Source organism: Lytechinus pictus, chromosome 3 (genome assembly GCF_037042905.1).
Source record: "Lytechinus pictus isolate F3 Inbred chromosome 3, Lp3.0, whole genome shotgun sequence".
In the NCBI taxonomy this organism is placed as follows: Eukaryota; Metazoa; Echinodermata; class Echinoidea; order Temnopleuroida; family Toxopneustidae; genus Lytechinus; species Lytechinus pictus.
The window spans coordinates 39,719,526-39,731,868 of NC_087247.1; the positions used below are offsets into that span (position 1 = coordinate 39,719,526).

The following is a 12,343-nucleotide window of genomic DNA, read 5'->3' on the forward strand; positions in this document are numbered from 1 at the left end:
ATGGGTGTTGAACGGGTGTTGAAATAACAACATGACTTAACACTTGTGTAAATTCCTTGATGTGGTACTCTGTAAAGTTAACACCAGTGATTGAGTTTTTAACAACACTGTTTTCACATTGTATTCATTGAACATGCTGTGACCCAAGTCTTAGACTATGGTGCAATTCCTTTGTCTTGATGCTCGCTTTATAGTCAATTGAGATGGTTCAGAGAAGGAGGAGGTGAGAGCTATAGGGTCTACGAATAAACCAAGACAATTGAGGGATGTACCAGTCTTTAATGTTTTCTTTATGAGTCATGTGATCAGAATCAATCAGCGTGGTGAGGTGCGGTAGGATTACTCCGCTGGGCTCCCAATTCCATCTCGGTAATACCTCTCAATCCAAGAGTTTGTATCATCCTTCCATTCCTCCATCCCTGAATTTGAAGAAAACAGTCACAGGGGAGGGCTTCTGGAGCTGGTAGCAAATTTGTTTAAGGTCATCTTGATTAGTATTTTACTTTGTACTTAAGCTTTTCCTTTCATTTTTGGTTTCTCTTCTGTATCATGATTTGTTGCCCCCCCCCCACCCTATCTAAATCCTACTCTTGTAAATCATCAATTAATATTCATTTCTTTAATGCAGACAGCAGACAAAATGTATTCCATTCATGTCTATACACAAAGCATGTTTACATCCATGGTTGGAAATGACTTTGCTTGGGTTTTGAATTGGTTCATGAATTATCAAATACTTAATTTGATCGGTTTACAAAATGCCTCCTTATCAAACATTTCTTTTATATTTTCTACAGGTCTTAAGACAGCCAAGGAGCTTTCTACTGCCAAAGAGGGAGAACCCCTGAAAGAGAGAACGTGATAGCTGGAGAGAGTGAGAGGGAAAGAAAGACAGAACTGTCCAAACACCTTGATTTTATTTATTGGATCATTAACTATCACACCAACCAAATATGAATTCTTTCAGCCCCATCTGTCTGCTCCTATGCATCTCTACACTCACACTTGCATGTAAGTAATTTCAGCTGTTGTACTACCTCTGAAGTGAATTAGTATCTGATGATAAAAGTTGTTTATATTTTTTTGTCCAGAATGTCTTATGTATTAAGCTGTCCATCTCATTGCAGTGTATTGAGCAAAACGAAAAATGTTTAAAAATAAATCAATATAACTTTTAAAAAAATCAATACTGCTCATATTTTCATCTTTGACAGGAATAGAATATGAATATACATGTTCCTTTATACATGAGCAAAACCTCTCTCTAAATGACAATTTCTTTGTATTTGTACCTTTGAATAAAACTAGAAAAGTGCAGCAGAGAAGAATCCACAATCATTCTGAAATTTCTTTCACTTCACTTTTTCTTACCTTATCAAGCATAATTATATTCCCATAGAAGAGATATATTACTTTCAAAGTCATTCATGCTTTTTGAAAATATTGGAATGCTGTTATAACTTAAAGAAGATATGACCACACTAGTGATTTAGATAATATATATACATTTGCAAAATACTACACATTTCAATCTTATCACATGAAATCTCATGATCCACCTTCCTCTAGAAAATCACTGTTAAATTCTATAATTGTGCAGTTTTCATATTGCTCTTGCACATTAACATTTCTTTATATACATGTATACCACCCTTCACATTCGGAATTATTTATTATTGTAGCTGCTGGCTCAGTCGCAGAAAACCAATTAAATATGACTTTTGAAATATGGAAGATGCTATTAAGCATCAGCAATCATCAGATCAGTTTGTAATTACTTCTTAATAATTATAGATCTTGAGGAAAAAATGACAAAAATAAGCCCAGATAGAGAGCATCAGTGCACTTATTCAGTGGAGCCAAAAAGCCACATAATCCTTCATGGAGTCCATCAATTTCAATTAAATTGGATCAGGATCTGTCTACTTTTTTTTCTTTCCTATCACTCCTATCCTCTCTCAAATACTTTTCATTTGCTCTGGCTTACACTATCTGTTTCCATTCTGCAAACCTTTTTGCACCTAAGAATCCCAGTTTCCAAAACATAAATATGAAAGTTGAATAAGATGCAATTTTGAATGGTGATCCTGCAGGAGCACAGTTGATGAATAATTTTCTGGTTCAGACCAGCATTACTGACATTTCAAGTTGACTGATTTTTTGTGGGTCATGTGTTTGGGATTAAAAATGAGGGAGAATCAGTGTTAATGAAACATCACTTGGATGCTTTCTCACAGTTACTGTGTTTTGTGTTTGGGTTATGATTTTTTATTTGAAGAACTCTATTGAAGGCACCCTATCTCTTGCTGTCCATCTTTTTATTTCTGATGTATCCCTTACTACTGTCTCTACTCCAGCTCTGTATTTAAAGGCAAAGGGTGACTGAAATAAGCATTTCTTACAAAACAAAGTAAATTTGGATATTATTTTTTTCCTACTTGTTCTTATTACACCTTAAGTCAAAATCAGTCTCATTTGTTTACTCAAAATATATTTCTTCTCCATTAAATTTGAGCAAATACTGTTTAAAAATCCCTGTCTGTTGATTGATGTACCTAACAAACATCAATTCCTCCATCAAATATCCAACAAGTCTGGAGATATAGTTGGTTTCCATGGTAACAACCCTCATTAGTGTATAATGTATTAGCTCTGGAGCAAGATAATACCCAACGTATTATTGGGTTATGTATCATAGTCAAGCTTGTTTTCCATGGCTTTCAGCATCCCCTGTGCCCACTGCTTCATCAAGAAGATACGGAAGTCAGGCAAATATTTACTTCTCTTTGAAGAGATCAAGTGATTGGTTTTTAATGAGTTATTGGACTCATGAATTATTCATCTCACTCCCAAATATGACTTTGGTCATCTAGGCTCCATTGCACTGGTGCTCTTTAGAAGTAACAAAAAAAATTCTGATAACCCCCCCCCCCCTCGACCAATGAAGGCCAACATCTCCCCCCTCCCCCATTCTCTACCCATCCAACTAGAGATTCTTCTCCCTTGTTCTTATATTTTTTTAATTTACACACACACACACACCCTCACCCACACACACATTGAGTTACATGATGTATATATAGTTTGATAAGTGTATTGTGCATTCATAGTATATGCACTGTATGAAATTAGACATACAGTATTTATACAATTTTTGAACTTTTCTGCTCATTAGAAAAATCATAGTGCAGTTTGTACCCTGCGTTACTTACTGCAGTCTTGGCTAGTATATGTATGATATTCAATATTTTGCCATTTTACTGTTTATCTCTTTTCTTTTCTGCAGTATTTGTAGATGCCCACCCTTTAGCAAATTCCTAGATTTTATTTTGTCAGAAATGATTTCCTCTGTATGAGTTTTGTCTGATTGATAATGTTGATGTGATATGACAGAAATAATTTGTTTTTTTTTCACCTTCTGCTAATATGAATATTTATGCAACAGGAACTGCTCGCCAAAATAATGGTTTATTTAATATTTCAAGACTACTCATTAAATGAGGTTTGTAATCTATTTTATGCGTTGGAATATACATGAACTATCAGAAATAATATCCAACAGGTACTGGCAAGTTTCAACTATATATGGGTCTATTCACAGTGTATACCTCAAACCTCCTTAATAATATTCACCTAATTTTGTTATAAGATTAAATCTAATGAAACTGCACAAAAAGGTCATGATGACTTTGCACTACTTTGAAATTTTATTACTAGAGGACCAGTCTGCTAGGTGCAACTCATGTGTTTAGTCATACTTTATTCTTGTAAGAAAATTAATGTTTTCGCGTCAAATGAGCAGAGAAAATAGTTGGGGGAACAAAAACAGTTGCACCCAGCTGACCCTTTTATCTAGTTATTGGCAAGTTTGTATTTAAGATTGTGGGATATAGCAGTCTGATTGTATTAACAACATTATAAAAAATGTTATAGTATTGTATTTAATATGTTATAACTCACATATTATGGTTAAGTAAAATTTAGTTATAAGCAAGTTTGATTTTAAGATTGTGGGATAAAGCAGGGCAATTCCATAAAATAATCAACCTTTTTGTATGTCCAACCCCCATCTTTCTCAAGTCTTACTTCACTTCATACACTGACCAAGCCATGGTCTTTGAGAACATTACAGACTGTCAAAAGAACAAGAAATCAGAGACGGAAAAATTCATGAATGTCCGGTATATAGAGTTTGGAAGTACATATTTTGTGGAATTGCCCAGCAGTATGATTGAATTAACAACATTATTAAATTTTATAGTATTGCATTTCATATGTTAATTCACATGGTAAAGGGAAGCCTCAAGATCCCTCTTGAAATTATAATATTAGTGAAGTTAAAGAATAAATCATCAAATGATAAAATCATTGATTCTTGATACTTGAAATTTGAACCCATGCAGACCCATTATATCAATGTGGAGTCCAAACTTGTTCATTTTCATAAAGCTTATTTTTAGTTTATACAAGTTATTTGGGGGTGATCATTGGTGTCTCATGATCTCATCTTGATCCTTTTTCTGTTAAAAGACCAAACTAGCAGTATGAGGAGATGTTAAAGATGAATGTTAAATCAGTATATAGCATACAACCTGCCTGTATAGTAATGTGATATTAATTGATGAGCAATGTCTTTGATTGTAATTATTATTTCTGCTTTTCCTGCTGCCATCCTCTTTTTTAAATTGAATTTTAGTTTTCCCAAGAACAAACGCCCAATCGCCGAGTGAAGGTATAAGTTTCCCCAAGTTATTTTGTAATTTTGTTTTTTGCTTGCTAATGTAATTGCTAACTGTTGCAGCTCATTCCTTCAATTTTGCTTCATCTTTTCAAAATTGCATTGCCTTACTCCCTTTTAGAAAAAAATCTGTAGATGTTTCATCAAGTTGCACGATTCTTTCAAAAGCAAGGTCGTTTGAAATATATTTGTCCTTTTTTGTTTGCAAGTCTACTGTAAAAATGCAGAAATTTTGTGCACAAACACAAAAATAAAATTTTATACCTACAAAGTTAGATACATGTTTGGAGTTACCATTATCCTGGAGAAAAAAAATAAATTAAACTAAATTAATTGGAATGAATAATATTGACTATCACAACTTGTAAAAGAAATTACCATTCTAACATTCAACAGATCTTTATTCAGTTTGCAGTGTTGCATGTAAAGCTTATATGTTTACTGTTTATTTGTGTTTCTCTAAAATATAAAATTCATGAGTAGAATAGCAAATTGATTATATATGTTTTCATTTTTTTGTGAGTGTCTCATAATAATATTTTCTTATCACTATTTTACATCTACTTTATTTTTCTTCATCCCTTGCTTGTAAACCACTTTTACACTTGTATTATATTTTTGCCTTATGTTTCCATTTCTTGTCTTTTCATTTAATGTTAAAATTCATTATCATTCAAAATTATATTTCTGTTTGTTTTATTTGTATGTTTGTTTACTTACATATTTATTAATATTCATAGGTTGGAGTTTATATTTACTAATTATGTGGTATATTGAATATTCATTATGACATGTATTTATTCATTTGAGTTGAGTAAAAAGATGAAATATAAATAGTCCCAGTATTGAAAGATGTATGCATGGAAGTGAGTTGTCAAGTGACTCTTGTTTCTTCTTTAAAATGAATAGGCCTGTGCCATGTATGTGATTTAATTTAACAGCTATACTCAATTATAAGAAGTTGTGGACAAATCAAATTTTATACAATACATTTCATCCCACAAGGCCTACTTCAAGTAATTTTGATGAACAAAATACATTAATCAGGAACACTGGTTAAATTGTATTTCTTTGAACTTGGAGATAAGAGGGAACACCAGTACAAAAACATTTTTTAAAATGGGATGCAACCTTAATAATCTTAGGAAATTTAGGGAAAAATTTTCATAAGTGATTCCTCAGTAAAGAGGGCTTCCAAATATCTCTTGATGTACATTTACTACTTAGCTCAAGGTAATAATAATTTAACGAAAATAGGCAAAAGCTTTTATTGGCTTAGCAGCTAGACATGCTGATCACAGTTAACTGAAAATCAACTGCCAAGGATAAGTTAAACCTAATGTGCAGGTTTTTCCAATACAAATTTAAAGTTTATTGTAGAACGGTACAAGTAACGCTACCTTAGGTCTGATTTAAATATTTTATGAAAAAATGAAGCTTAGAAGGAGGGGGGGGGGGGACTCCCGTAAAGTGTAGTTGGCAATCAAGGGTCCTTTCATGGGCATACTTTGTCAGTTGGCTGGATACTGTTCTCAGTTTAGTCAGCACAAAGGGTACATTAGCATTTTTACCATTAGCGAATTCATATTTTCAACACCAGCCTCTTGCTCAATGCATTAATCTTGATTAATCGGGTGACAAACAAGAGTGATTGTGCCTGGCCTGGCTCACTTCCTATCAAAATATAGCACTATAGAAAAAAAAAACTGGTACATCAAACCATGAACCTACTATTAGGTCCATGATCAAACAGATTGGCTGGAAAGCGACTGGAAAGGAATCGGTCCTGCATTACTCAACATTACATATCATATTTACTACATTTATTTTATTTGTTTTTGTAGTTCCAATTAAATCGAAGTATTTTTTAAAATTGAGATTGCTTGCTGCAAGACGGTATGTCACATAAAGCTGTTTTTTGCAATCTGATTGCATTTTCATTCATTTTTATTGGTATACAGTAGGTTATAAGGGAGTGGAAATTCCACAGTTTATTGGCTAGGCTGCAAAATATTCAGCATATAAGCTATAACCTTATCTTTTTTAGGTGTTAAATATTCCCACAAAATATGAATGGAACTCATGAATTTGCACTGTCAGTGGAAAAATGTATTTGTAAAATGTAAAGTGTTGTCTTTATTCATAGAATTTGGTAATTATCTTTAGCATTACAAAGAAAAAAAGAAAAAGCAACTGGGGTTCCAACTCATTAGGTTGCATTGAAGTGTTGATTTGAGTAGTCAGGATTTTCATGCTACAAACAGTTTCTTTGTACTTACTATTTACATTGAAGTCCTCAAGACTTCTTATCAACATTGTAACTACTGATGAGGGGATGGGGGGTGAGGTTTCACATATTGTTAAGTTTGACCATAGAGAATGAATTTGTAAATTCTCTCTCCATGGTTTGACTTAAATTTGCAATTAAATTTTCAGATGAATGCAATATACAACACTTCGCATTGGGAATGCATTTTATACTGGAGCACATTGATTTGTTAGCATGATTCAGTTCTTCTGAAACACCCCAAAGGTTCCATAATGAAAAATTTAGCATATTGTTCATGGGACAAATTTTTTACAATAGTTCACATTGACCACAATGTACAATCGATCATGAAAATCAATTGTACAATCAGCCACTAATCTTTGTGATACTGGCTGCAGGTATATTTATTTAGAAGCCTCAAAAACGTGCCCCTTCATCAATATGGGAATTAAAACATCCCAAAGTGTTGGTGTTGGTCAATGTTTAGATTTCCTTGAATTACAAGCCTCTCTCAATCCAATATTTCACAGAGATCAATCAATACGTTTGTTTGATTTCTTCTAGAATTTGTTTTGAAATGTCATGGGTAAATCAGATCCCATTTATACAGTCTTGGTGATAGTGAATGAGCTAAGTGAGTCCAATGTTTTAATGCTTACAGTGAAAAGAGACTTTATTTATTTATTTTATTTATTACGTCTTATTTTACCAGGATGACTCTGTCAGTGGTTCAAACACTGTTATACTTAGAGGCCCTGGAATACAATAACAAAAATACATTAAAATCAATTACAGAACATTCACATGAAACTTATTGTCAACTACATATAGTTCAGTGACTCTGTATTTTTAACAGATAGTTACTTCAGTGATAAAGATGTATTATGATGACAGATATACTACTCAAAAAAAGTTAAGGACCACTTTTTAAAACGTACATAAAGATTTTATACAAGGTGTTTTATTTCTGGAAATACCTCAGTACCACTGTCCTAAATGTCCTTAAACACGCTGTAATCAATTTCACGCATGGGTGGTTTCAGTTGTTGCACAATGTCTCTCGCATCACTGCACATCCTGAAAAGTGGGCCCCGAGGGGTATCAGCTACCGACATGAAGTGGTAAAAACGAATGTCTGAGTGTATTTCAGGCAGTTCAGTAACGAGTGTGACCACCTCCTGCAGCAATAACGGCTTCACAGCGCTGTCTCATGGAGCTGATGAGGCGATTGATGTCTCTGACGTCCAGTGCATCCCATGCAGCCTCCAGAGCCACACCCAGCTGCTGCAGTCCAAGTGGATGGGCTTCGAGCTGCTCGAGACTCCTCCCCATCATGTCCCAGACGTGCTCTATCGGGTTTAAGTCCGGGGACCTCGCTGGCCACTCCATACGCCCAATCCCCTGGCCCTCAAGGAACTCGGTCACCACCCTAGCTCGGTGGGCACGGGCATTGTCATCCATGAAAATGATGTTTTGTCCCACATTTTCTGCAAATGGCACCACTATAGGTTCAAGGACCTCATCCCTGTACCTCACTCCTGTCATTGCTCCCCCTGGGACCACGTAGAGACGAGTATGGTTGGCGTAGGTGATGCCTCCCCACACCATGACGCTGCCTCCCCCATAACGGTCATGTTCTGCAATACAGGGGTCTGCAAATCTCTCTCCTGGTCGCCTCCAGACTCTCGAACGTCCATCATTGTGGTCAAGGGAAAATCTGCTCTCATCTGTGAACAGAACTCTACGCCATTGCTGTCTGGTCCATCTGACATGCTCCCGGGCCCAGTTGAGACGAATTCTTCTGTGAGCAGGGGTGAGTGGGACACACTGAGCTGGCCGTCTGGCATGCATATTGGCTCTGTGAAGTCGGTTACGGATTGTTTGAGTGGAAACAATCACTCCAGTTGCTGCAGCGAAGTCATTGTTGAGGCGGCGTGCACTGTGAAAGCGGTTGCGGAGGCTGAGATTCGTCAAGTAGCGATCATCTCTAGGGGTTGTCGAAACTGGTCGGCCACTGCGGGGTCTCTCGGAGTATAGCCCTGTCTCTCGGTGTCTTTGATTTGCTCTGCTAATGACACTGTGTGACACGCCCATCATTCTGGCTACTCTTCGCTGACTGAGGCCAGCTTCCAGCATCCCTAGGGCTCTGGCTACATCTGTTTCACTTAGGTGGTGTCTTGGCATTGCTATCCAGCTGTCCAGGATGCCATCAAACACAATGAAATCAATTTCACACATGCAGTTCTTTCATGTCTCTTGCATCATTGCAATGTGCCCGTACAAAAGTGGCTTCCAAAGCATTTTCTGTCTTTAGTCTCTACAATCAACAACTTGCTGACAATAGCAATGCCAAGATACAGCTGTCCAGAATGCCATCAAACACAATGACATCAATTTCACACATGCAGTTCTTTCATGATGTCTCTGGCATCATTGCAGTGGGCCATAAGACAAGTGTCTTCCAAAGCATTTTCCGTCTTTAGTCTGTACAATCAACAACTTGCCTACAACAGCAATGCCAAGACACCACCTAAGTGAAACAGATGTAGCCAGAGCCCTAGGGATGCTGGAAGCTGGCCTCAGTCAGCGAAGAGTAGCCAGAATGATGGGCGTGTCACACAGTGTCATTAGCAGAGCAAATCAAAGACACCGAGAGACAGGGCTATACTCCGAGAGACTCCGCAGTGGCCGACCAGTTTCGACAACCCCTAGAGATGATCGCTACTTGACGAATCTCAGCCTCCGCAACCGCTTTCACAGTGCACGCCGCCTCAACAATGACTTCGCTGCAGCAACTGGAGTGATTGTTTCCACTCAAACAATCCGTAACCGACTTCACAGAGCCAATATGCATGCCAGACGGCCAGCTCAGTGTGTCCCACTCACCCCTGCTCACAGAAGAATTCGTCTCAACTGGGCCCGGGAGCATGTCAGATGGACCAGACAGCAATGGCGTAGAGTTCTGTTCACAGATGAGAGCAGATTTTCCCTTGACCACAATGATGGACGTTCGAGAGTCTGGAGGCGACCAGGAGAGAGATTTGCAGACCCCTGTATTGCAGAACATGACCGTTATGGGGGAGGCAGCGTCATGGTGTGGGGAGGCATCACCTACGCCAACCGTACTCGTCTCTACGTGGTCCCAGGGGGAGCAATGACAGGAGTGAGGTACAGGGATGAGGTCCTTGAACCTATAGTGGTGCCATTTGCAGAAAATGTGGGACAAAACATCATTTTCATGGATGACAATGCCCGTGCCCACCGAGCTAGGGTGGTGACCGAGTTCCTTGAGGGCCAGGGGATTGAGCGTATGGAGTGGCCAGCGAGGTCCCCGGACTTAAACCCGATAGAGCACGTCTGGGACATGATGGGGAGGAGTCTCGAGCAGCTCGAAGCCCATCCACTTGGACTGCAGCAGCTGGGTGTGGCTCTGGAGGCTGCATGGGATGCACTGGACGTCAGAGACATCAATCGCCTCATCAGCTCCATGAGACAGCGCTGTGAAGCCGTTATTGCTGCAGGAGGTGGTCACACTCGTTACTGAACTGCCTGAAAGACACTCAGACATTCGTTTTTACCACTTCATGTCGGTAGCTGATACCCCTCGGGGCCCACTTTTCAGGATGTGCAGTGACGCGAGAGACATTGTGCAACAACTGAAACCACCCATGCGTGAAATTGATTACAGCGTGTTTAAGGACATTTAGGACAGTTGTACTGAGGTATTTCCAGAAATAAAACACCTTGTATAAAATCTTTATGTACGTTTTAAAAAGTGGTCCTTAACTTTTTTTGAGTAGTGTATATACAATTCAGGAAGATAGATATCATCTTTTAAAATAACTATTACAACAGGGTTTTGTAAAAAGGGTTCAGATTTGCAAGGGTTTACTGTGTAGCATGATAAAGTAATAGGCAAATGCCATTATGAGAAATGAAACTTTAATGTCAATAAGGTGCTTGGTTCTATTCCACAAAAGTTCTCATGCATAGAATATGAGGTATCATTTGAAAAGGGTTATAAAGTTTCCGCAATCTTTGTATTATGCATTTCATTTTGGAATTGACTGTGTTTTAACTGTAGGTGTTTAAAAGGTAAAGATGGTTGAGATTTGGTAGCATCTTAAGCCAAGCAATACATCCTGGTACTACGAGAGTTAAATGAATGTATAGCAATTATATTTTTTCTGTGAAAATGATAAATATATTCTGATAAATGTGTTCCCATCTATGGCCTTTTGGCAAGGCCAAGAGGTGGTTCAGGACCTCTGTACCCAAGTCTTGTTGGAAAAGGTACAAAGATTTTTGCCAACCAAGTCTGGAGTTCAATGGGGAAGGGTGTTAGATTGAAACCAGCATGACAGCCCAAATAGCCCCTAAAATGCATGCTTTGAGGCAACCATTTTTTTTTCTAGAGTCGCTCCAAGATTTGTCACAAAAAATATTCAAGATTATAAAAAATTTATATTCTGACCATGGCAGAAGAATGATATTTGCTTTTTCTGCATAATTGCTTGTTACCCCTAAAAAGTAGCCCTTCAAATGAAAGAAATACTCCCCAAATTCTGCAATCACCCAAATATGGAATAAAAATTATTTCCTTTCCTGTTGAAAACTATTGTGGAAAAGGTAAACAATCTAATGAAATTATCACCTTTGTCATTTGTGGGTCTTATGGAGTGCTTTTTCTGATTACTATGAATGAATAATTGACCCTATCCCCAGCTGGCATTTCCCAGCAGTTTACAGACTTCTATATCTAAGACAGATTGCAAAATTAAATCAGATTTCAAGGTCTGTCGCTCTCAATTTAGATGTTCATGCTGGTGGCAGATGAACAGTCTAGAGTTCAGATGATCACACCAGAATTATGAACAGAGAAGAAGAAATTGATGATGATTGGAGGAATAAATAAGAATCCACTTTCTATGGTTGGTTTGTAATGAGGTCCCCTGCATGCAAAGTGCCAACGTTCACACCCACATGGATACCACCTGCCATTGGCAAAGCAAAATATTAACGATGGCGAAAGCCCTAGGGGAGATCTACTTTCTCATTGCTTGAGAAATAGTGTTCAGGTTGACCCAGTCCAAACTCACATGTCACGTCTATGCATGAAAGCCATTATCATCATATTTTCAGGCATTGCATTACTGGGGGTACATTATGTGAGATGTAATAGCATGTCAGGAAGAGAGTTCTTGTGTGAATGCAAGAAATTAACTTGTGATGCTAATGGCATTTTTTACATCAACATCTTGTTGAGGGATCCATCTATACTATTATCAAAACACTGCTGAATAGAAAAGAGATTGAAAATAATTAATTTCTCTTGA

The 12,343-nt window shown here is 37.5% G+C and overlaps 1 protein-coding gene across 2 annotated transcripts in view; it reads left to right on the forward strand.

Annotated features, from left to right (window-relative positions):
• Positions 1–790: 790 nt before the first annotated feature.
• Positions 791–12,343, forward strand: part of LOC129257262 (neuronal cell adhesion molecule-like) — a 36,076-nt gene continuing 24,523 nt past the window's right edge. The window contains exons 1-2 of one of the 2 annotated variants that reach the window (XM_054895547.2): positions 791–1,011; positions 4,697–4,732. In XM_054895547.2, coding sequence (XP_054751522.2) covers positions 954–1,011; positions 4,697–4,732 — 94 coding nt within the window. In that variant the 5' untranslated portion in view covers positions 791–953. The remainder of the gene's footprint in view (positions 1,012–4,696; positions 4,733–12,343) is intronic. The other variant, XM_054895545.2, reaches the window with a different exon arrangement.